Source organism: Osmerus mordax, chromosome 6 (genome assembly GCF_038355195.1).
Source record: "Osmerus mordax isolate fOsmMor3 chromosome 6, fOsmMor3.pri, whole genome shotgun sequence".
Lineage (NCBI taxonomy): Eukaryota > Metazoa > Chordata > Actinopteri > Osmeriformes > Osmeridae > Osmerus > Osmerus mordax.
The window spans coordinates 6,838,509-6,863,801 of NC_090055.1; the positions used below are offsets into that span (position 1 = coordinate 6,838,509).

General features: G+C 51.4%; 1 protein-coding gene across 1 annotated transcript in view; it reads right to left on the reverse strand.

The window, feature by feature from the left end:
* Positions 1-6,144: 6,144 nt before the first annotated feature.
* cdkal1 (CDK5 regulatory subunit associated protein 1-like 1) overlaps positions 6,145-25,293 on the reverse strand; it is an 88,277-nt gene continuing 69,128 nt past the window's right edge. The window contains exons 6-8 of the mRNA XM_067237397.1: positions 22,918-23,001; positions 18,529-18,693; positions 6,145-6,744 (exon numbers count right to left, since the gene is read on the reverse strand). Coding sequence (XP_067093498.1) covers positions 6,583-6,744; positions 18,529-18,693; positions 22,918-23,001 — 411 coding nt within the window. The 3' untranslated portion in view covers positions 6,145-6,582. The remainder of the gene's footprint in view (positions 6,745-18,528; positions 18,694-22,917; positions 23,002-25,293) is intronic.

The following is a 25,293-nucleotide window of genomic DNA, read 5'->3' on the forward strand; positions in this document are numbered from 1 at the left end:
CCCTCCCACTGAACACATTGATCGTCCCTTATCCCCGTAAAGATTTGATGCCAAACTCATATCACAATATCAGCGAGAAAGTAATTGACAATCAGGTTGTTTCAAGTCTGCAGGACTCGCTTAGTGGGAGATGTGAATGTATTTCTGTCATCTGTAGGACCATGGGCTTTATTCAGAGGAAGGATATGGCTCTTCCTTGTGGGTTAAGACATTTAGTCATTTAGCAGACGCTCTTATCCAGAGCGACTTACAGTAAGTACAGGGACATTCTCCCAAGGCAAGTAGGGTGAAGTGCCTTGCCCAAGGACACAACGTCAGTTGGCATGACCGGGAATCGAACTGGCAACCTTCGGATTACTAGCCCGATTCCCTCACCGCTCAGCCACCTGACACCCTAAGAGGTACTATGTCTATAAGATGAGCCAGTTTGTCTATGCTAACACCCAGACTCAGACTAGCGCTGCTCCTGAACCCTCATGGAGATTGTTTAGAGAAACAAACGGTTCCGGTATTTGAAGGAATGAGGAGGCAAATTCAGATCCGATGGTTCTTTTAATAACCCACAAGGGAATATCAACGACTGAGGCACGTAACTCCAAATAGTCAAGTCAAGTCCTTTTTATTTATAAAGCACATTTAAAAACAGCTAATGCCGACCAAAGTGCTGTACAAAATCATCAAATAGTGCAAAACAACAATAAATAAGAACATCAGACAAACATCACAATTACAGTAAGCACGAGTGACCCTAAACTGACTCGAAAGCCAAAGAATAAAAATATGTTTTAAGACGAGACTTAAATGTCTCGGTGGTGGGGGATGACCTGGTAAAAATGGGCAGTTTATTCCACAGAGTAGGGGCTACAACTGAAAAGTTGTAAAAAAAAAAGCAGCTGGGTTGATGATCTAAGGAGCCTGGAAACCAAATAACTAAAAAACACCTGACACAAGATAAGCCAGGGAAAGGTAACGCATAATAACCCACAACCAAGTAACCCAGGTTCTATACTCCACTAACGAGAATTAGAAACAGGTGAACAAAAACACAGGTGCGCGCAATAGCGCGTAATCAGCAGTGGAGAGCGGCGCCACTAGTACTCTGGCGAGTCTGAGCGTCGACGTGGAGTCGCTGGCCTAGACGTAACACAAACAGTAAAACAAACCTATGTTGTTTTAATAGCTTAATGTCACAACAAAGCTTTTTAAATCATACGTGTTAGTCGATTTCTCAGAACAAAGAGGAAATCTAATAGACTTTTAATTTACCAAATGAAAGAGATATTAATGTCTTTTTATCAACTCCCTCTGAAGTAAACTCTCTCAATAAGCATATTAGAAACCTTTCAAGAACAATGCTGTTGGCTGGCTAAATATTGACTCTGAACCCCCCCACACACACACTCCCTCCCCCCCTCCATCTTCTCTCTCACACTCATTAATCCAAATACTCTCAGTTGCTCAAAGTCAAAGGCGTAAACACCAAACACAAGCAGGGTTGGCAAGCCACCAGCCAACTCAATAGGAGCAATCTTTCCTCACCGCGGGCTGCGATGTCCCAGGGTGCTTTGCAGCACCGGAGGCGTGTGTGCGGGTTAGATAAAGCGGCGAGCGCGGGAATCTAGACACAGCGGTGCTCGGGCGAGGGACGCCGGGGCGGGCGCAGAGAGGGACGAGCGTGCGCTGCGTGTTTACAGAGGGGTGGTCTGCCAAGTCATGTCCCCTCGGTCCAAGAGGCACTTGTGTAGCACTGCTCACAGACTGACTCTGACGGAGGGAGGGAGAGACAGAGGAGAGAGAGAGGAGTCAGAGAGAGAGGAGTCAGAGAGAGAGATAGAGAGAGAGAGAACGTAGAAAACATCAGATGTGAGCCAATTCCTCCATTTTAGATGTTGGCGTCCTCTCTGTAGCATCAAGAGATGATTGAAGGACATGGAGTTAACGTAATTGTTCCATTAGAGCTGTGAGGCTCCTCTGGATGGACGCGTTTATGGAGAAGAGCAGGGAGTGCGTCAGTCCCATTACGTTTCTGTTTTTAGCAACGTGGCTCCGTGGGTTAAGCACATCCCAGTCAAACGGGGTCTTTCATCTGCGACGGGACACATCACTTCTCCTCCCAAGGAGCCGGGCCGGGTTCATCTGAGGGCATGGGCGTTCACAGAAGGGGCTTTGTGCCCCTCGGACAGAGAGACGACTCAGAGAGACGAGCCCGTGACGTGTCACCGCTCCACACGGACAGGACACCCCAGAACGTCTCTCGTCTCATGTGACTCTGGCCCACTAGCATCAGTAATTCCATAATGGTTCTTTCGTTAGGGTAGACGCTCAAAATAGTTGTGTTTCATCTCTCATGTAATTCTCCCCCCCGCCGCCCACCCTGATACACACACCAAGTCACACACCCCTGAAGTACAGACAGTGATATATCTGATCTTTTCTATGCGTAACAGGCAGGTTGAAGAGAAAGCGTAGCTGTCTGGGGCTGTTTGATGAGTTCTGACGGCGATGTGGCGGCGTACTTGTGAGAGGGAGACCGCTGAAGTAACAATGTGATCATATAACAGTGTGCTGACATGGGAGTCCCTCTCTGGCCTGACTCGACAGACCAGTGAAAGGAACTCTCCTCGCGACGCCATTTCAGAGCAAACAAACTGTCAGCGCCTGCTCTAATCGGAGGGCTTGGCAGTGTGTGCCCAGTCACGGAGAAGTGATTCTTCCATTTGAACAAAGCTTCTTTTAACCCCTTGAGCGATTGGGGATCAAACCTAGGTCTCTTGTGCTCCATTTCGACTGGCGAGCGTTAGCACAAAAGCAGGGATCTCAGACAAGTTTGAAACCCGTCCTCCTCTCCACCTGCAGCCCCTGTCGGTGGATCTAGAGTGTGTGTACACAGCTTCACATGTGAAAAGAACCCCTCCAAGCCATTTCTGTTATGTTGTCTGTTTAATTATTCCCCTCTGGTGATGTTTACACAGAGCAAATAGCGAGGCTTGATGTTCCCTCTCCTGGTGCACCCATATTAGCCTGCCAATCAACCCCCGCCGTCCCCCCCGCCAATCCAAGATTGCACCGGCTTGTCGGCTTCCAATTAAAGCAGCGTCCTGAGAAGACAAAAGTGGACCCCCTGGAAGGTACGGGGGGAATTGCCATTTGACAGAAAAATGTGTGTATTCAGAAATAATTGACATTGTGCCTGCCTGTTTGGGAAGCAAGGTGCTGTCACTCTGTGATGCAACCGAGTCTACCCCGAAGCTAGCTACTAGCTACTCTAAAGTCAACTTTTTGGTACCTAGCATCTTTGAAGCCTCTTTTGGTGGTTGGAGCTGATGTAGGTACCTTGGTACCATACCAAGCTAAGGGGCTAGCTAATGTAGCTAGCTCCTTCTGTTTTGCACTCTGAGCTAGTTGTAGCTACCGTACACAACATAATTTTCAAATGTTTTAAGAACTCCCATTGTGTGTTCTGTTCATTCACCCGAAGGCTTTCTAAGACATTACTGGCAAGAGACTCATGAACTAGCCAACCATGTTACCAACGAAGCTGCTTATTGGCTAGTACTGCATACACACCCTCAGGATCAAAACAAATCTTCATGCCTTCTAACATGCAATACACCTTACCTGTCCCCAGTGGCCTGAGCCCTGTGGACACACGCACACTAAACCACGGTAGAGAGGGTGGACTAATATTATGAGATCCAGTGCCACGGGGCTAAACATACACACACACACACACACACACACACAGTCCCATAGGGGGCTGAGAGGTGGGTTACAGAGGGCTACAGCCCTCAGATAAGTTACTGCGTGTGCAGCTTCAAAGGCAGAGCTCCGGGTCCTGAGTCTGTGGCTGGACACGACCTCCTCACCTCTCCTCCTGATGCTGTATGGATCCAGGTCAGCATGGCAGACGCACTAGTGGAGCTGGACAACGGGAAATACAACCGGGAACAACAAAAGGGAGAACAAACATGGGGGGGGGGGGGGGGGGGGGGAAATCTGAGGTGTGATTTGCAGGATGTGAATGACATTATGAGCCTTTGAAAACCCCGGCACAAGCATGGGTTTGAGAGAAGAATCGTTTAAATCACAAGATGATTGTGAATCTCACGCAGGGAAAGAGCTCTGCTAGAGAGAAGCTTTTGTGTCCATATACCACGGAGGACACAATGATAAGGCACATTGCGCTTTGTACATTACAAAGGCAGAGAATGGTTTTGAACAGGGCAGCGTGAGGACAGAGACAGCTTTGGATCCCCCGCTGTCTGAGCTGAACCAGAGAGACGTCCTTGGTGTCCCTTCCACCCAGGGAGTTCTCCCACTGCCAGGTCTGCTGATCTCTCCTGGAAGATGTGACTTCCACTGAGGAGGCGTGGGTCTCCCCCAGGGAACGGCCACGCCGAATACAGATCCCGTCACACACACACACATTCTCTCTCTGTGGCACATACACACACACCCGCCCTTTCTCACACACACACACACCGTTTTTTCCCCTCCTTTTCTTCTTCTTAAATGCACGCTCATGCACACAGGCTTCGGCACACTGGTGCACACACACACTTTCTCTCTCACACACACACACACACACACACACACACACACACACACACACACACACACACACACACACACACACACACACACACACACACACACACACACACACACACACACACACACACACACACACACAGGCGGAGCTGAGACAGTTGACTGTACCCGTGGGGACCGGCGTCGTCCCTGCTAACCCTCCACACAGCAGACGGGGGGGCTCGTCTGGGGACGCCCCAGTCCTGCGTGTCCCTTTCTCCTCCGCTCGCCCGTCAGACAAGCCTGACACTTAGATTACCACAGATCCTCCAAGTGGCTCCGCGTCTCACCCAGGGAGCTCAGTGTGTGTGTGTTTCGTGTGTGAGAGAGAGACAGAGAGAGTGAGAGAGCATCACGTGAGCATCTCTTTGGAGCCCCATCATGGGTCTCCTACGGCTACCGTCCAGCCTGGTCTGAAGCAGGCTTTCTGGGGATCGAACCGTCCTCCTTCCAGGCTGCCTGAAGATCCTGGCGGAACCACAGCTAGGATATTCTCTGATCCGGAGCCGTGGCTGCCGGTCTTTGAGAAATCACTGATTTGACATTTCCTGCCCGGATGACGTCTGTGTAGTGTAGCCATCAAATGATGGTAGATCAGAGATGACTGGGCCTACTTGTACACCACTGAGGCCCAGTTTGGCAGTGATTAGGTCTACTGTCTAGACCTCGGGAACATTTGAATACACAGCACTGCTAAATCCCTTTCATCTTCAAACCCAGACACAGCGGTACGTGTGCAAGGCTTAGGAATCTTTTAGAAAATCTCACATTCATATTTCATCTGACCCATGCTGAACAGATAATGTAGACCAGAGTGGGTGAAATTTCAAATCGAAAACATCAGGCAACAGAGCATATTATAGCAGCAAAAATACTTCACAACAAACTCATGGCACCCATCATTGTTCTCCCATAATACAAAGCTGGGCACTATCTCAGCCTCTCCATGGCTGCAGCGGACGAATGTGAGAACATGGAAGGGAGGATAACGAGCAGGAGATGAGCTGCAGTCATGCTTCTGCTCTCGCCGAGCAACAAAACACCTCCTCCAAACAGCACCCAACCTTCCATCCACACGTGCATTGTGATTCTGTTAAATTAGGCATGATGGAACACACAAGCACAAACACGCACGCACGCACACACACAGTAGGTACACAGAGACGAACTGAGAGACACATGCCCCTCATTCAACACAACACACACATTGGGCCATGTATTATTAAGTTGGAGTGGGAGTTCCAGTAGCATGTGTGCATGTATGGACGCACATACACACTCGGTCCCTGTAACTAGCCCACTGCCCAGCCAGAGGAACATTCCAGATATATCACCCAGGAGATATCATGGAGGTTTGGTTTATTAGGTTTGCTTTATGCTGTGAACAAACATGAGGAAGAAGCTGTCAGTCAGCGGTCGGCCAGACAATAAGACACCTGTAGACTCTTGACCACCGCGGCCAGATCAAACACAGAGAGGACTGACGCCAGATACACGCTGATCCCCCCCCCCCCCCCCCCGCTCAAAACAGAAAAGTAAAAAACTTCAAATATGTGGAGGGACACAAAGTAAACTTTTAATAACACAGTTAAAACAACACACAAAAACCCCTCCATCCAAACACAGACTGAGGCATTAATATGCAAAATATACTGTCTCTATGTGTGTGGGTCTGGTCAAATATTAATACCTTTCATTGAAGGTCAGTGAACGCGTCACCCTTGATTAGAGTGTTAGAAATACATGTGTAGACCACCTAAACAATCATATACTCATTAACTCTCAATGCATCTCTAGTTAAACAGTCTTTGAAAAGACGGACAAAAAGTCTTCCTATAGGCTGAATGTTGACCACGTCCACATCCCACCACATCACTCTTCCCCTCTAAGTGTCCAATTAACTCCTAGACCGATCTTCTCAGTGTGTAGGTCAGTTGGTGCTTGGCTATAGAATTGTTAGTCTGGGCTAAGATGTGGAGCTTGGGGACATCCTCAGTCCAGTTTCTCGAATATGTACGACAAAATGGCCGCCACCAGAGTCAGTCCTGCTATCAGCATCTTCAGGCGTTCTCTGTCAACGCTCCACGAGCCAATCATGATGGTTGCAGGGGGCGGGGTTCCCCGGGCGCTGCTAGACATGGCGGCCGCTGCTTCCTGTACAAACACACAAACGCAACGCATTAAGGGTGTCTGCATAGGGTGGGTGTGCTTCAAACTGTTGTGCTACGAACTGATTTGCTCCTGCTACTGTGCAGGAGTTGTGAAAAGTGCAAATTCTGATTGGTCATACAATCTCCGTACACACCCAAAAGTTGTTCTGTCCGTATTACTGAACGTTAAAACCTGCCCGCGTCAGGCACAGCTGTCTATAGGCATTGCACTGAAAACTCACAGTCCGTGAAAATATACAGTAATTTAAACCAGGCGTAAGGACGCCATGGTTAGAATATCAATCCTGAAAAAGTTATGCTACTTTTCTAGCCTCCAGTTAGTCTTGCGCAAAAACAGAATATCTGTCCAGCCTGTCCATCCTGAAGTAGACGAAAACCTTCGGTTTTAAAGGCTCGCCCTGGTGTCATTACAATCCATTTCCAGGAACTCCACATCCCTTTAAGAAGCATTGAGCCTTCAGACACCCAGAGTCGGGTTGCTGTACGAACCCGACCCTGACCTCCCCTACATACCTTCGTGGTGAGAGAGAGATCTGTCAGTCTCTCTCACACACATCTTCCTCTCCCTCTGTCTCGGCTGGGGTAATTGATAGAGCTCAGAGGCTCCCCTTTGCTCCCCCCCCCCCCACCACACCCCCTCTCCCGATGCAAGGAAAACCTGTCAAGATGGGAACACTTGTTTTGATCACTCATCTCAAAGCGCTCATCCGGGGGGAGAGCTGGGGGGGGGGGGGGGGGGGGGGGGGGGATGGGGTTTTGCCCCATATCCCGTCATTCGACAGCTGGGTGCGTGTGTGTGCGCGCACGAGCGAGTGTGTGTGACACGTGCGTGTACATTGTGTGAGAAAGGGGGGAAGTGAGGGGGGGTCTAACCTGGGCAGGATGAGGCGAGCCTGTGAGGAAGAGAGACAGATGAAGAGTCTTTAATGTGGCTTGGTCTGATGTGGGCCTGACTGACGACCCGTAGCTTCACCAGGACAGGAGTCCATCACTGTCTATTCACTCGTCAATTAACGTCATCCTGAAAAGGCCTTCCCATGAAGTTATGTCACTAAGGGATTGACCTGGACCCTGATCTAAACCTCATTTGAAACTAACCCCCCCCCCCCCCCCCCCCCCCCCCGATCCTACTATTCTCACCTCCCTACTACTGCCACTAGGCACGTAACACCATGTGGATGAAGTCTGAGTGGTAGACGTGTGAATTACGTGTGTGTGTGTGTGTGTGAGAGAGAGCACGTGCGTGTGATGGAGAGAGAGAAAAGGTGTGTACATGTCAGAAAGTGTGTGCGTGTGGGTGTTCTACAAGCGCAGAATGCAGTTCCACCAGGCTCACCTCCCACACACCTGTACTGTAGCCCAGCTGCTCTAAAGCTACGGGCTCATTTAGCAGCCTCACTCCTGGGAACTCCCACCCCTCTCCAGCTCGCTCTCTCCTCAGATCCCTTTCTCCTCCTCTTTCTCCGTCTCTTTAGCGTAGCTGGAGTTTGTATGTTTTTATGCGTTACCGTAGAGGATACACGTTAAATCTGTGAGTGTGTGTACTTTAGGTGTGTGTGTGTGTGCATAGTGTGTGGGTGCACACCAGCATGCACTCTGGAGACCCAGACTACGGTGTTATGACACCGTACTCTCTGTGGCGGTGAGATATGACTCAATGAGGCAGAGAGCTTTGTAACTGTGCATGTGTGACTCGTTTTAACAGGCTGGGAACCAGAACGAAGCCGAAAGAAATCCAATTCAGGTTCAAAGGAATCTAGAATCTAGAAAATGTTCAGTATGTCAGACTGCTGCAGTTGACTCCTACTTTAACCTTGTAAAGTGAGAAACCGAGAGAGAGAGAGAGAGGCAGAGGGAAAGAGAGAGACTAGAGAGAGAAAGAGAAACAAAGAATGACAGTCAGGACTCCGAAGATGATTTTCTATATCTACCTCGTTTCTCCTTGATGAAACAGGGCTGTATTTCACTGTATCCCAGCACTTAGACGGTATAATAAAAACAGAAACGAGATGAACATTGTTACGCCGGGCTCACACACTCTCTCTCTCGCTCTGCCTTTCTCCTCTCCTCTGTCTCTCCCTCTGCGTGTCTCTGCTCATCAGAATGCGGGCAGCTTCCAGAGAAGAGGAGGTCAGACGCCAGTGGCCTAACCTCAGGCTGATGCTGTGGTCTGGGAGAGAGCGGGCGAGGAGCAGAAAGAGTGAAAAAACTGCATAGAGAGAGGGCGTTTTCCGCCCTTAACCCCCCCCGGCCCGGCCCAGCACCATCGTCTGGGCCTCAGCATCACCGCAGGCCTGAACTGGGCGAGGAGACTTCGGTCAGCAGCTCCTCTCTCGCCGTGCTCAGCCCTGGATGAAGAAGCTCCCTGAAACCTGCTGGCACCACAGGAGACGGATCGCTCCCCTGCCGGCTTCCTCGGATAAACCCTGGCCTCACTCCCCCCCTCCCCTCTCCTCACCTCCCTTCTCCCCTCTCCTCAACTCTCTCGCCTTCTCTCTTCTCACCTCTCCCCTCCTCTCTTCTCCCCTCTCCTCACCTCTCCCCTCCTCTCTTCTCCCCTCTCCTCACCTCTCCCCTCCCCTCTTCTCCCCTCTCCTCTCTCGCCTTCTCTCTTCTCACCTCTCCCCTCCTCTCTTCTCCCCTCTCCCCTCCTCTCTTCTGGCCTCCCTACTCCCTCCCCTCCTCTCAATTCACCAAGTCATCTGGCTGAGTTGAGAGAAACTAATTGGGGGAAGAGAAAGAGATCATATTTAAGGATTCCATTCTGTTCCAGTGAGTCTCTGTGGAGCAATGGCTGATGGGTAAGAAGTCTTGTGAAGGGAGGCTTTGGGATGTGTGTGTGTGTGTGGCATGACAAATGGGTCTCTTCACCCTCCCTCTGTGTTGACCTTATGTAGAATGCAGGTTCTAATCTAGTTGAGAATGTATAGGTGTGCAAACGCGTCTCGAACGAGACGTCTTATTGATCCCAGTCTTGTCAACACACACCCACACCGACCCACACACAAAGGCTCAACCCAGTGACAGGTTTGTGCTCTCACAAACACACACAGGGGTGTGTGTGTGTGTGTGTGTGTGTGAACATCCTGATATGGCAGAGATGAGTATCTCCCGGCTGGCTGTCTCAGCAGGCCATGCACATCTAGGTAAACAGATTAATTTCAGAGAGGGAGAGAGCGAGAGAGACCATTCTGTTGACATCGCCCTGCTGAAGCCATGGAGATCTCCTCAGACAGACTGGTCTACCAGTAAGTAAGTAAGACTTTATTTATATAGCACTTTTCATACAAGAATTGCAGCTCAAAGTGCTTTACATAAAATCAACAAAAACAATAATACAAGTGTTGATCGAAAACGTTTAACAAACCAAACTAGCCGCACTCTCTCGGCGGTCTCTCGAATCCATCTTAGATCCGAGCTGCCACTTGCAGTTTCTAATGGACACATCTCCTCCGCATCGAGGACCAGCTGCGTCCTGCTGGCCTCCTGGACTCTATAAACCCCGATCAGGTTTCCCAAACCCTCAACCAAGGAGTGAGATACCAGACACGGGTTTCAATAACCCGAATTTATAAGACGTGGTGTTGCGTGAGTGATGCCGTGAGACCCGGAGACAAACACCACAGCTCCTTCAACCAACCAGCCCCCCCACCCCCCTCCACCCCACCTGTAAAAATTCCTCTGAGGCTACAGAGATGGGCCTTCGGCGTTAAAGTGTATTCAAACACCTCCCATGGGGCACGCAAAAAAAAATAACCTCCTCCACTGAACAAGGCTCAACATTGTGCCTTCCCCTCCCTCCCAGTAACCACCACAGCCTCTGACCCCTGACCCCTTGAACTTTCCCTTCCCGTCACCTGTGGTCACCAATCACAAGGCCGCATTCACAGGGACGGCCGCTGACCTCCGCGGACACTTTGATGGCGGTTACGGGGACAATGGCGACCGCGTCGCACACATTCTCCCATGAGCCCCAGGCGTGGGCTGTCCTGGGAAGGCCACAGTAGAGGCTTGTTCTCTGGGGACGGGTACAGGACACTGTCAGGAGGTGAAGAGAGTGACGTCGCGGAGGGTCGGACGGACGTTCTTCAGGGCGCAGGGTTTACAGGTCAGCGACCAAAGTCATGGGTCGGAGGAGAGGTCAGAGGAGATATGAGAGGAGATATGAGAGGAGATATCAGAGGAACCACCTCGTCTTTTCCCCCGTACGTCTGTCTCGTTCTCCTGGTCTTTCCTGCTCTCTCTTTTTCTCTTTCCCTTGTCAGTGATGGGATGCACCGTCTTGTCAAACCTCATCTGTGCAAATTCTATCCATGAGACCGAACACATGAAACACACACTAAGTTAAAGAGGACTGTAAACAGCACTGGCCCCGTGTGTCTGGATACAGAGTGTGGTTAGTGTGTGTATCGTTGTGTGTGTGTGTGTGTGTGGAGAGTGTGTATGGTTAGTGTATGTATGGATCCAGCCAGGTCTCAGGTGCAGGTACAGTAGCTCGAGCCCCCAGGCTCCAGGTGTACAGTAACACTGCGGTATGGGTGTGATATATACCATCAATAACTTCAGAGAGAAGAAAAAGATGCCTTAGGCTAGAGGGTGTGTGTATGTGCAGGTGTGTGTGTGTGTGTAAAGGAGCGTTTGTGTGTGCATTCGAGTGAGAACTTGCAAAGTGCTTATAAGTGTGTGTAGACAGAGAAATGGAGATCTCAGCACAGGACTACTGAGGGGATGAGAGAGAGAGAGAGAGAGAGAGAGAGAGAGAGAGAGAGAGAGAGAGAGAGAGAGAGAGAGAGAGAGAGAGAATGAAAGAAAGAAAGAAAGAAAAAGGAGACAGAGCGCAAAATAAATGATATAAGGAGAACAGTATCGAGGGAGCATTACAAACTAAGAATTACCGGAAAAAAAATACATGTTTAGAAATGACATTCAGTGGGAATACGGAGCCATTCTGAAGATAACTACAATCAGTTAAATATCCAATATGATTATTGTCAAAGGTGTATTTCAAGGTGCTGTGGCGAAGCAGTGGAGGGCTGACGAGCCCTCTGGTATTGACACAGAAAGGCTCTCTGCAGAGCTCTGGGGTTGACAGGGTAGTAACACCCCTCATAGCAGACGAGCGCGTGAGGGAAAAGGTCCCCCACAAACAACTGACATGTTAGAATCCAGACGTCTGCACAAATACTTGGAAAGGTGAGCGATCAACCTAGTTAGCTATTGTATCTGACAAACAGACGGGGGGGGGGGACAGACAACGTCAAACAGTAAAATGAATGATATATCATCTCTTTGACTGTTTTTCTCGCGCAAATATGTGCATAAAGCGACATTAAAGTAAACATCTTCCATTGTACTGCAGATTAAATCTACTGTATACAGAGAAATATTGTCATGCCTCTCGGAGGGGGAGAGGGTGTGTGTGTCAGAGCGGGTGTGTGTGTGTGTGACGTCCAGACTCGCGTTCGTTTTAAACGTGTGTTTGCATTTAACTGTTAATGTGTTAAGTGTATTTACGTGTGTGTATGTGGATGATGCAAAAGGCTGGCAACAATTCCACTGTAGTGAAACGAGTAAGCGGCATTTTTGTATCCAACATTTCTAGGTGTTTGTTCTCAAGGGGCGGGGGTCAAAGGGGGGGAGGAGGGGAGGTGGTGGTAGAGGGGGGGGGGGGGGTAGCACTGCCCATGAATTATTGAAGCATCATCAGTGCCAAAAACCAAACGCATCCAGCTCCAACCTGCCACGGGAGGCGCGCCGCTGGACGCTTTTTAATGGCGTTTGGATTTCTCGGCCCGCCGTGTTGCCTGTCATACATAATGCAGGCGTGTTGTTGTGTGTGCCGCCGCCGCCGTTCTGGGTCTGGGCCAGGCCGGGTCCAGGGTGTATCGTCCGGGGGGGCTCCAGGTCACCCGTGAACAGAGATACGGGGAGGGAGGACAGCAGAGCAAAGAGAAACTGAGTCGGGGAGGAATGGGAGGAGGAGAGCGACAGAGGGAAGGGAGGAGAGGGAAGGGAGCAGAGGGGAGGGAGGAGAGGGAGGAGAGGGGAGGGAGGAGAGGGAGGAGAGGGGAGGGAGGAGAGGGGAGGGAGGAGAGGGGAGATGGGAGGGAGGAGAGGGGAGGGAGGAGAGGGAAGGGAGGAGAGGGAAGGGAGGAGAGGGGAGGGAGGAGAGGGGGGAGAGGGGAGGGAGGAGAGGGGAGGGGGGAGATGGGAGGGAGGAGAGGGAGGAGAAGGGAGGGAGGAGAGGGGAGGGGGGAGAGGGGAGGGAGGAGAGGGAAGGGAGGAGAGGGGAGAGGGGAAAGAAGGGACGATGAGAGAAGAGAGGCGAACGAGAGGAGGGGGGACAAGGTGAGAAGAGAAGAGAGGCGAACAGAATGGGGGGGGGAAGCGAGGAGGGAAATAGCGAAAAGGATGAGAGAGCGTAAGAGCGGGAGACGGACTGAGGGAGAGAGAAAAAAAAGAAGACGGAGAGAAGGAAAGAAAGAAGCAGGCTCGCCAATTTGAAGCCGCTTCCATATTCGGGTTTCTTTCATTTGTCATCTGCGGGATAAAGCATGTTGTTTCTCGCTCTCTCTCTCTCTCTACCTCTCTGCAAAGGCTCCTTCTGAGGCTGCCGGGTGAATAGAGCTGATTATCTGGTGCTGCTCTCCAGGCAAGGATGGCCGAGGGAGAAAGGGAGGGAGGGAGGGAGGAGAGCAGGCCTCTTTCTTCCCTTGCACAGGGGCCGTGTCTCCTGGCAGACGCTGTAATGAGTCCTTCAGTTGACTCACAATGGAGAGAGCACTTTCTATCAAGGTGGGGAGGGGAGACCGGGAGAGGGGCCAGAGAGCAAGAGAGAGAGAGAGAGAAGCAGGAGAGGGTGCGGGGAGTGACTGAGCGAACGGACGAGCGGAGATGGGGCAGAGAGAAACAGGAGGAGAGAGAAGAGGAGTGTAAAAGGGGAGAGGGGAGCGGAGAGAGGGAAAGAGAGATAGGAACCAATGTCATACGCCTAAAAAGAGCACTAACCCCCCCGGGCTCTTTAATGGAGAACAGAAACAAAACACGTCTTGATCCAGTGTTTCATGTTTGTAAGTGCTGGTTGAAAGTGTGGCAAATGGACTGTAAACCCAAATACACACCGCTGGTTCTCCTCAGCCGCAACCTTGTGTTGGTTTCTCCTCAGACAGAATATTCTAGAGCAGCGAACAAAAGGATGCGAGGAACAAAAGTCTTTTCACGGAGTTCTCCTTTATTATTCGTATAAGATGTGTTTATTACTGGATTTGTAATCATTTAGACTCTGCTGTGGTGATGGGAGACCTTGAAGCACTCTTGTGTTCAGAGGCCTCCTGCTGGGGGGAGCGCGTGTGTCTGTGTGTCTCCGAGCTTGAAAGCGTGTGTGCACGCGCACGCGTCTGCAAGTGTGTGAAGCCGCACACCCAGGAAACAGCTCACGAAAACAACAAGAAATGGAAGAAAAAAAAAAAGCGGAAGAAAAACACACACAAAGGAACACAGATGACGAGAAGATGAATGACTGTGTGGGAGTAGAGCTAGGCAGGTCTAATTATGTGTGCCATTAAAACTTCCTCTGAGTGTGTGTGGGGGGGGGGTGGGGCATGCATTGGAATGCACACGATGGAGGAGGGTTGGTGTCATCATGGTGACAGAGTGTATGCTAATGGGGTCTGCAGGACGAGGTAATGGCAGACAGTATCTGAGAGTGCGGTGAGCTGTCAGTCTCCCGGCCAGCTGAACATTTACATGGAAGACGAGTCCTCTGGTGTGCGTGCGTGTCTGTGCCGCTCGGGAGAGGGCCAGCTTTACACAGCGAGTAGCGGCCGTGTGCAGGGCCGGTGTGCGTGAATGCTTTACGTAAGGGCATAAAGCAGCGTTAATGTGTGTTTACTGAGAGATGCAATCAGAGAGATTTTCACTGTTCACACTCTCCTCTCTTGTAGCGGATGAGGTGTGTGTGTGTTTGAACACAGTCACTTCAACCTCTTCCCATTACACACACACACACACACACACACAGAAAGAGTGTGCGTGTCTGCACATGAGGGTCTTGGACAAAATGAGCAATTTGGAAATGATACGGCTGGCTAAACTGTCACTATTTCTCGTCCATATGTTAATCTGGGGCTCAGAGTTCTTTTTCACCGGCGCACCTTCTCCACATTCCACTGCAGTGAAGGACACCCAGCCATGCTGGGGAATGTGCTACACATTTTAATTTCACACTCCATCAGTTGTTACAGCCTGACTCTGGCACAACATAAAGAGAGAGAGAGCGAGAGAGAGAGAGACAGAAAGAGAGAGAGAGGAGAGGGAGAGAGAGAGAGAGAGAGAGAGAGAGAGGGAGAGAGGAGAGGGAGAGAGGTGAGAGACAGAAAGTCTGGCAACCGGCCCGTATTGAGCTGACCAGCCCTGACCAGCCCGATGACATCATGTCTTTAAACTTCCCCAGTGACACTGCTTCCTGTGGGGAGAGAGCCGCTTCAGAGTGTCAGAGCAGGCAGGCACCCTCCTCTCCAGCACCTGGCAACCGACACCGGCTCTCCTGCGGACCACTAAGACGCTTACAGCCCGCCAGACTGCCAGGTAGGAAATGAATTCAAGTGCAACACAAAAAAAGAAAGAATACAAAAATGGTCCTTCGCGTCACGCTTTGACCGCCACTCTCCCTTAATAACTCCCTGCGTTCAGCGAGGAGGGGTGGGGTGGGGGGATGGTGTCATCTCTCCAGGTTTATGGAGGGAGGAGGAGGGGTAATGGGCTGTAAATGACCCTCTAACTACCATCCACTATCATCCATCCCTCGGCTTCCACACCCAGGGCTCCAGTAGTTAACCAATTACAAAGGAGTCACTCTTTAAGGTTCATTATTTCAGCGGCCATGTGACATGAGAGTGACAGCGGAGAGGGGGGGCGGAGGAGGGGAGGGGCGGACAGAAGAGAGGACGAAAGAAGGGACGAGGGGACAACCACTGAAGAAGAGGCTAGGAGAGAGGGGGCGCTAGAGTAGAGGTGAGGAGAAGAGGACAGCAGGGTGACACAGAGGACAGCAGGGCGAATAAATGACTAAATGTAACAGAGGACAGCAGGGCGAATAAATGACTAAATGTAACAGAGGACAGCAGGGTGACACAGAGGACAGCAGGGCGACACAGAGGAAAGCAGGGCGACACAGAGGACAGCAGGGCGACACAGAGGAAAGCAGGGCGACACAGAGGACAGCAGGGCGACACAGAGGAAAGCAGGGCGACACAGAGGACAGCAGGGCGACACAGAGGACAGCAGGGCGACACAGAGGACAGCAGGGCGACACAGAGGACAGCAGGGCGACACAGAGGAAAGCAGGGCGACACAGAGGACAGCAGGGCGACACAGAGGACAGCAGGGCGACACAGAGGACAGCAGGGCGACACAGAGGACAGCAGGGCGACACAGAGGAAAGCAGGGCGACACAGAGGACAGCAGGGCGACACAGAGGACAGCAGGGCGACACAGAGGACAGCAGGGCGACACAGAGGACAGCAGGGCGACACAGAGGACAGCAGGGCGACACAGAGGACAGCAGGGCGACACAGAGGACAGCAGGGCGACACAGAGGACAGCAGGGCGACACAGAGGACAGCAGGGCGACACAGAGGACAGCAGGGCGACTCAGAGGACAGCAGGGCGACACAGAGGACAGCAGGGCGACACAGAGGACAGCAGGGCGACACAGAGGACAGCAGGGCGACACAGAGGACAGCAGGGCGACACAGAGGACAGCAGGGCGACTCAGAGGACAGCAGGGCGACTCAGAGGACAGCAGGGCGACACAGAGGACAGCAGGGCGACACAGAGGACAGCAGGGCGACACAGAGGACAGCAGGGCGACACAGAGGACAGCAGGGCGACACAGAGGACAGCAGGGCGACTCAGAGGACAGCAGGGCGACACAGAGGACAGCAGGGCGACTCAGAGGACAGCAGGGCGACACAGAGGACAGCAGGGCGACACAGAGGACAGCAGGGCGACACAGAGGACAGCAGGGCGACACAGAGGACAGCAGGGCGACACAGAGGACAGCAGGGCGACACAGAGGACAGCAGGGCGACACAGAGGACAGCAGGGCGACACAGAGGAAAGCAGGGCGACACAGAGGACAGCAGGGCGACACAGAGGACAGCAGGGCGACTCAGAGGACAGCAGGGCGACACAGAGGACAGCAGGGCGACACAGAGGACAGCAGGGCGACTCAGAGGACAGCAGGGCGACACAGAGGACAGCAGGGCGACACAGAGGACAGCAGGGCGACACAGAGGACAGCAGGGCGACACAGAGGACAGCAGGGCGACTCAGAGGACAGCAGGGCGACACAGAGGACAGCAGGGCGACACAGAGGACAGCAGGGCGACTCAGAGGACAGCAGGGCGACACAGAGGACAGCAGGGCGACACAGAGGACAGCAGGGCGACACAGAGGACAGCAGGGCGACACAGAGGACAGCAGGGCGACACAGAGGACAGCAGGGCGACACAGAGGACAGCAGGGCGACTCAGAGGACAGCAGGGCGACACAGAGGACAGCAGGGCGACACAGAGGACAGCAGGGCGACACAGAGGACAGCAGGGCGACACAGAGGACAGCAGGGCGACACAGAGGACAGCAGGGCGACACAGAGGACAGCAGGGCGACTCAGAGGACAGCAGGGCGACTCAGAGGACAGCAGGGCGACACAGAGGACAGCAGGGCGACTCAGAGGACAGCAGGGCGACTCAGAGGACAGCAGGGCGACTCAGAGGACAGCAGGGCGACTCAGAGGACAGCAGGGCGACACAGAGGAAAGCAGGGCGACACAGAGGACAGCAGGGCGACACAGAGGACAGCAGGGCGACTCAGAGGACAGCAGGGCGACACAGAGGACAGCAGGGCGACACAGAGGACAGCAGGGCGACACAGAGGACAGCAGGGCGACACAGAGGACAGCAGGGCGACACAGAGGACAGCAGGGCGACACAGAGGACAGCAGGGCGACTCAGAGGACAGCAGGGCGACACAGAGGACAGCAGGGCGACACAGAGGACAGCAGGGCGACTCAGAGGACAGCAGTGTGGGTGAGGTGGCGATGAAACCTCCCGGGGGAACACGCACTATATACACCTGCTGCCTCAAAACCAACCATGTGCCTGCAATCTTGCTACTATTCACACAAATACACAGACACACACACACTCTTTCTCTAAAACACACTCTAATTCACACAAATACACAGACACACACACACTCTTTGTCTAAAACACCTAATCGACATTTAATCTAACACACACGCACGTACTGCAAACACACACACACACGGTCAAATGTACACTCGTCCCGGCAGAACGAAACAATGTGACAGCGTTCGGACGAAACTAAGTTGCCATGGCTACACTAGGCCAACAGGGCCCGTGTGTGGTTGCTTGACTTGTTCATGTCTCATCACTCTGCAGTGGTAAAACAGGACAGCAAGGCAGCCTTGCTGAATAACTCATACACCACAGGAAATGACAAATAACACAACCGGTGTTATGTATGAACTTATGGTTTGTGAAAAGCTTCAAAATAAATGAACCACCGCATTTGTAATGACGATAGAAGCTGGGTCTGGTCCTAGAGTGCTTGGTAGCACATCCGTGTTAGGAGTGAAATGCATAATCGATTGAAGGAATTGAACTAGCAACCTGTGGAGGGCATACCTTTTTCCGCACATGTGTGTGTGTGTGTGTGTGTGTGTGCCCCAGAGCCCGCTGACCTGAGTGAGTCCAGACACCTGCCCCTTCTCCAAGGGTGGCGAGATGGAGGGGGTGAAGACCTCTGATTGGTCCACTGGCCGGCCTTTCAGGAAGTGCTTCCCTGCCTCGTAAATGTCCACCTCAATCATCTTCCCCTTGAACTCCGACCTCTTGGGAACCAGCACCTGCACGCACACGCACACACACACACTCCAGGTTTAAATCAGAATCAGAATCAGAAATCAGAATCAGAAAGGGATTTATTCGCCATGAAAGTTTGCACAGACAAGGAATTTGCTTTGGCAGGAAGGTGCATACAATAAACATATACCTAAAATTTAAATATGTGGACTAACTATGCTAAGGGTACATAAACTAGCAGTACTAAGTGGGATAAATATAAGTTGCCGTAAATTACAATATAAAAATACAAAAATACAAATATTACAAAAAATACAAATGTACAAGATACCATGTTATGGTGCAGTGCAAAAGCAGAGTGTTTTAGGCAATAAGTCATTTGAGTCAGTGTGGTCCCTTGGCCTTGTTGAAGAGGCCAACAGCGGAAGGGAAGAAACTGTTTTTGTGGCGTGAGGTATTGGTCCTGATAGACCGCAGCCTTCTGCCGGAGGGGAGTGACTGAAACAGGGAGTGTCCAGGGTGGGAGGAGTCGGCCACAATCTTCCTCGCTCGCCTCAGGGTCCTCGAGGTGTGCAGGTCCTCGAGGGTAGGCAGATTGCAGCCAATCACCTTCTCAGCAGTACGGATGATACGCTGCAGTCTGCTCTTGTCCTTGGCAGTGGCAGCAGCGTACCAGACGGTGATGGAGGAGGTGAGGATGGACTCAATGATGGCTGAGTAGAAGTGCACCATCATTGTCTTTGGCAGGTTGAACTTCTTCAGCTGCCGAAGGAAGTACATCCTCTGTTGTGCTTTCTTGATGAGGGAGCTGATGTTCAGTTCCCACTTGAGGTCCTGGGAGAGGATAGTGCCCAGGAAGCGGAAGGACTCCACAGTGTTGACTGGGGAGTCACACAGGGTGATGGGGGTGAGTGGGGCTGTGTTCCTCCTGAAGTCCACAACCATCTCCACTGTCTTAAGAGCATTGAGCTCTAAGTTGTTCTGGCTGCACCAGGTCACCAGGTTGGCCGCTTCCCACCTATAATCAGACTCGTCTCCACCAGAGATGAGCCCAATAAGGGTGGTGTCGTCCGCAAACTTCAGGAGTTTGACGGACGGATGACTGGAGGTGCAACTGTTGGTGTACAGGGAGAAGAGCAGAGGAGAAAGGACGCAGCCCTGAGGTGATCCGGTGCTGATGGACCGGGAGTCAGAGACTTGTGTTCCCAGCTTAACGCACTGCTTCCTGTCAGACAGGAAGTCTGTGATCCACCTGCAGGTGGAATCAGGCACGTTCAGCTGGGAGAGCTTGTCCTGAAGCAGGGCGGGGATGATGGTGTTGAAGGCAGAGCTGAAGTCCACAAACAGGATCCTGGCATAGGATGCTGGGGAGTCCAGGTGCTGTAGGGTGAAGTGGAGGGCCATGTTAACTGCATCGTCCACAGACCTGTTGGCTCTGTAGGCAAACTGCAGGGGGTCCAGTAGAGGGTCAGTGATGGATTTAAGGTGTGCCAGCACCAGGCGCTCGAAAGACTTCATTACCACAGAGGTCAGGGCGACGGGTCTGTAGTCATTATGTCCTGTTGGCCTTGGCTTTTTGGGCACAGGGATGATGGTGGAGGACTTGAGACAGGCTGGCACATGGCATGTCTCAAGGGAGGTGTTAAAGATGTGGGTAAACACCGGAGACAGCTGGTCAGCACAGTGCTTGAGGGTGGCTGGAGAGACAGAGTCCGGCCCAGCTGCTTTGCGGGGGTTCTGCCTCTTGAAAAGTCTGTTAACTTCACCCTCCTGAATGGAGAGAGTCGTCACTGTAGAGGGGGGGAGGTGGGAGGCCTCCTGGGTGGGAAGGGGTAGTTCAAGACTGTCCAATTGTCTTTCAAATCTGCAGTAGAACTCATTCAGGTCGTTGGCCAGGCGGGAGTCGTTAGTGGAGTGGGGGGCTCTGGGCTTGTAGTTGGTAATTTGCCTGAGCCCTCTCCAGACAGAAGCAGAGTCGTTTGCAGAGAATTGGTGTTTTAGCCTCTCTGAGTACAGTCGTTTAGCCTCCCTCACCGCCTTGCTAAACCTGTTCTTCGACTCCTTGAAACTGTCTTTGTCCCCACTCTTGAACGCGGCCTCTTTCTCTGACCTCAACCTTCTGAGTTTAGCTGTAAACCAAGGTTTGTCGTTGTTGTAGCTTACCCTGGTGCGTGTTGGTATACAGCAGTCCTCACAGAAGCTGATGTATGATGTCACAGCCTCTGTGAGCTCATCCAGACTATTGGTAGCAGTCGTGAACATGTCCCAGTCAGTGCAGTCCAAGCACGCCCGCAGATCCTCCATAGCTTCACTGGTCCACTGTTTTGATGTCCTCACAGCAGGCTTACAGCGCTTTAGCTTCTGCCTGTATGCAGGAATCAGGTGGACCATGGCGTGGTCAGAGTGACCCAGTGCTGCTCGGGGGACCGCATGGTATGCTTTGCTGATTGTAGAGTAGCAGTGATCCAGGGTGTTTCCTTCTCTGGTAGGGCATTTGATGAATTGTCTATATTTTGGGAGTTCTTGAGTGAGATTGCCTTTGTTAAAGTCGCCTAGCACAATAACCAAGGAATCCAGATTTTCATGCTCCACACTCAGTATCTGGCTGGCGAGCACACGTTGAGCCTCGTTGACGCTAGCCTGCGGAGGCATGTAGACGCCAACCAGAATGAATGATGCAAACTCTCGTGGCGAGTAAAAAGATCTACAGTTAATAAAAAATGATTCCAGATCAGGAGAACAGTGCTGCAGAATCACTGTCACATCTTCACACCAAAACCAAACCTCACAGGTCTGACACAATGTCAGTTCTTTATTGTAAGAAGAAACATTTGGATTCAGAAAGTGTGTGTTGGCTAGCAGCATGCGCGTCGAACAAGGCCGTTTTCTGGTCACAGTGAAACTGGGTGCATGACGCTGAGGGAACGTGTGTTTGACAGTGTGTGTGTTTACACCCAACTCCTGTAATAAGTGGCGAAGATCATTTGTTTTCTTGCCATGAACAGAATGTCGAAGACTTCAAGGGCACCAAGCACCTACGGGTTTCAGATGCCTGGATTCAATGAGCTGAAGAACATGGCTGTTGTCCTCAACATAACGTCCATGCGTGACACTGTGGTGAATTTCTTCTTGACTACCGGTATGTCGATTGCTTCTCTCTCTCAAATTCGGCCCACCCTCGAGCTCAAGCATCTGCATGCTAGCTTAGCCAATGAGAATCAGCACGCCAGCCGAGCCAATCAACATCAGCAATCCATAGTAGACAACATTCATGATAGCTCTATGTATGATCGCTAAATACTGTAGCTTGGGCCCACATCCAGCCAGCCAACATTCACCATTCAACCCTCCCTTGCAAGGCTCCAACCCCACCTTCCTGAACAACAGCTGAAATCCAGAACAGAAGCCAGGAGTTCACCCTGGGGGTGGGATGGGTGAGGGAGGAAGGGGAGGGTTGGGGGGGGGTGGGTGTGTGTGGGTTGGGGGGGGGGGGGCTTGGTTCAAATCCATCTTCTAACATGTACCTGGTGTGCAGGTGACTGATCGACACTTGTAACGGTGTTCATAGCCCCAAGATAGCCAGATTGGGGGGAAGGGGGGTAGGGGTACGACCAGTCACTTCCCCTTTCCACTTAACTTTCTTTAAAAGCATAACTTCAAACATGTTCTTGATAGTCGTTAAATGTAGGAGTGAATTGATTTATTTGAAGATGTTTGAAAGTTTTTGGGGAGAGTTTTTTTTTTTTTTACAAGATTCTTTGAAGCCATGTGCAGAGAAGACAGGAATCTTCTCCCTCCCTCTCCCTCCCTCCCTCCCTCCCTCCCTCCCTCCCTCCCTCCCTCCCTCCCTCCCTCCCTCCCTCCCTCCCTCCCTCCCTCCCTCCCTCCCTCCCTCCCTCCCTCCCTCCCTCCCTTTCTCTCTCTCTCTCTCTCTCTCTCTCTCTCTCTCTCTCTCTCTCTCTCTCTCCCCTCTCTCGTTGTACTATGGCCCAAGGCTGGAGTCTGACCCAGTGTTTTCACATTAAAGAGTTTGTAAGACACATGCTGTTGCAGCCTACAGTACCAGAGGGTATCAGGGTGGCTGATTAACAGCTAACCCACCCTAGAGAGCCCTAACCTGGGGAAGCCTCCTGTCGACGCCCCCCCCCCCCCACCCCAAACACGGGGCTGGAGGCTGTCTATGATGAGCACATTTAACATCAGTGGTACTGAGTCACCATCATACAGTCAGAACCATGTTAATGGACAAACCACGGGCTGTGTCTTACCTGTTCATAGAACTTGTTGTGAGCCACATAGTACTGTGCATCAAAGGACTCCTCAGTCACAAGAACATACTGCCTCTTCCCAACCTGAGAAAGCGAGAGAGAGAGAGAGAGAGCGAGAGAGAGAGAGAGCACAACAAAAAACAGGTGAAGAGAGTGAGACTCTATTTGCAGTGACAACATCTAAATGACACGCTTAGTTGGTTATTAACCGTCCAACAATGACCTTCTGTTTAAAACCCTGAACAAACACACGCACTCGCACAGGCGTGCGCGGGCGCACACACACACACACACACACACACAGTAAACACACTCACAGATGGAGCCACAATCTCACCTTGGTTTGCTTCTACTTCCTCTCTCTAGGATAGATAAGAGTCGAAATCTACCATTGGACTTGCTTGTTCCAAGGTACGATTCACAATAAGACCTCACTCAAACATGTCTGCCTTCACCCCTCCTCTCTGAGGAGCTATCGTCCTCATCCCCTCACTGAGGACAATAGCTTGTGTTGTATATTCATGTTCACTGGGATTTCAGGCGTCAGACACACAGACACTATCGGAATTTGTTTGAATTATCCTCCAACGGCACCGGATAGCTTGCTTAATGAAATAAGGAACAAGGCACTGCTCTGGTTGTGTGTCTCGTGCGTCACATCATCTCTGAGGAAATGAACAGTTGTAACAGTTCCTGGTCTGGTCCGGTGCAGTTAAGTCCAGTCCAGACTTTGCTTGGAGACAGAGTTGGTGTTAGAGTCTAGGTTGCCAAATGACATATAGCCCTATTCACCACATAAACAACATGGTTTGACAAGATACACCGCAGACACACACGAGGCACACACCCAAACACACACCTAGTCAAATTGAGACCCAGACTCTAAATGTGCATGTTCATTGTCTACGAGAGCACCCATATGCTAGCCTTCAAAGACTGAGAGACGGACACTGAGAGGGAGAGAGAGATGAAGAGAGAAAGGGAGAGACAGAGAGTGAATAGCGTGTCTTTACGATATCCAAATTGCTTTCACTTTATTTGGGGAAGAAGGGGAGCAGCTGGCCTTTTGAGATGACAACCCTAAACGTGCTACTCAGCCTGGCCTGGCACAGAAAGAGCCTCTTGTTGTTCACACAGACACACACACACACAGACACACACACACACACACACACACACACACACACACACACACACACACCGTCAGGGCCTGATGGCGAGAGGCAGATGAAAAGGCAACTTGAACGAGAAGAGAAGTGGAGGAGCCTTGATAGCAGAAACACACACACCCTTTCTCTTTGACACACCAACACACCTCTTGGTTCCAGTGCTTATTAAAACCTACCCGTCGTCTCTTGTTGGCCGTCCCACAATGCCTGTACAGAACAGGACGTGTAGGACTCTAGTACAGAACAGGACCGAGTAGGACTCTAGTACAGAACAGAGTAGGACTCTAGTACAGAACAGGACGTGTAGGACTCTAGTACAGAACAGGACCGAGTAGGACTCTAGTACAGAACAGAGTAGGACTCCAGTACAGAACAGGACAGAGTAGGACTCTAGTACAGAACAGGACAGAGTAGGACTCTAGTACAGAACAGGACATAGTAGGACTCCAGTACAGAACAGGACAGAGTAGGACTCTAGTACAGAACAGGACATAGTAGGACTCCAGTACAGAACAGGACATAGTAGGACTCTAGTACAGAACAGGACAGAGTAGGACTCTAGTACAGAACAGGACAGAGTAGGACTCTAGTACAGAGCAGGACAGAGTAGGACTCTAGTACAGAACAGGACAGAGTAGGACTCTAGTACAGAGCAGGGCTATAGTTCAGTCCACAGATGCACCTTTGTGTGAGATGTGGTCCAGACATCTCCAACTTCGAACTTGAGTTAAACGGTTGCGAGCAGACCCCATGCAGCAGTGGGAATCCCAGAGGTGCAGGAGGGGAGCCCCCGTCTGAAGAGGAGAGGAGCGCGGGCTGATTTACGAGGGGGGGATCAGTCTCCATGCTTGTGTGCCCACAACCTGATTAAAGCTTTGATCGAGATTAGATGTACGCACACAAAAAACAACGTGCAGGAAAAGTTTCTATTTGACACGCAAATTCCAGTGCTCGCTTCCCATACTAAACGTGTGCTGAGAGAGAGAGAGACGTACACACATACTAAAGCGTGCGCGCACTTACACACACACACACACACACACTGACTTGCACACGTACTGTCCACGCACACCTCCACAACAAAGAACTAACAGGAAGCTCAACAAAGCCCCACACTCATCCTCCACAAAGAAAACTGATGAGGGAAACTAGAAGGAGGACAGAAGGGCAGGGGAAAGGATGGAAGAGGAGAGATGCCCACGGCAAA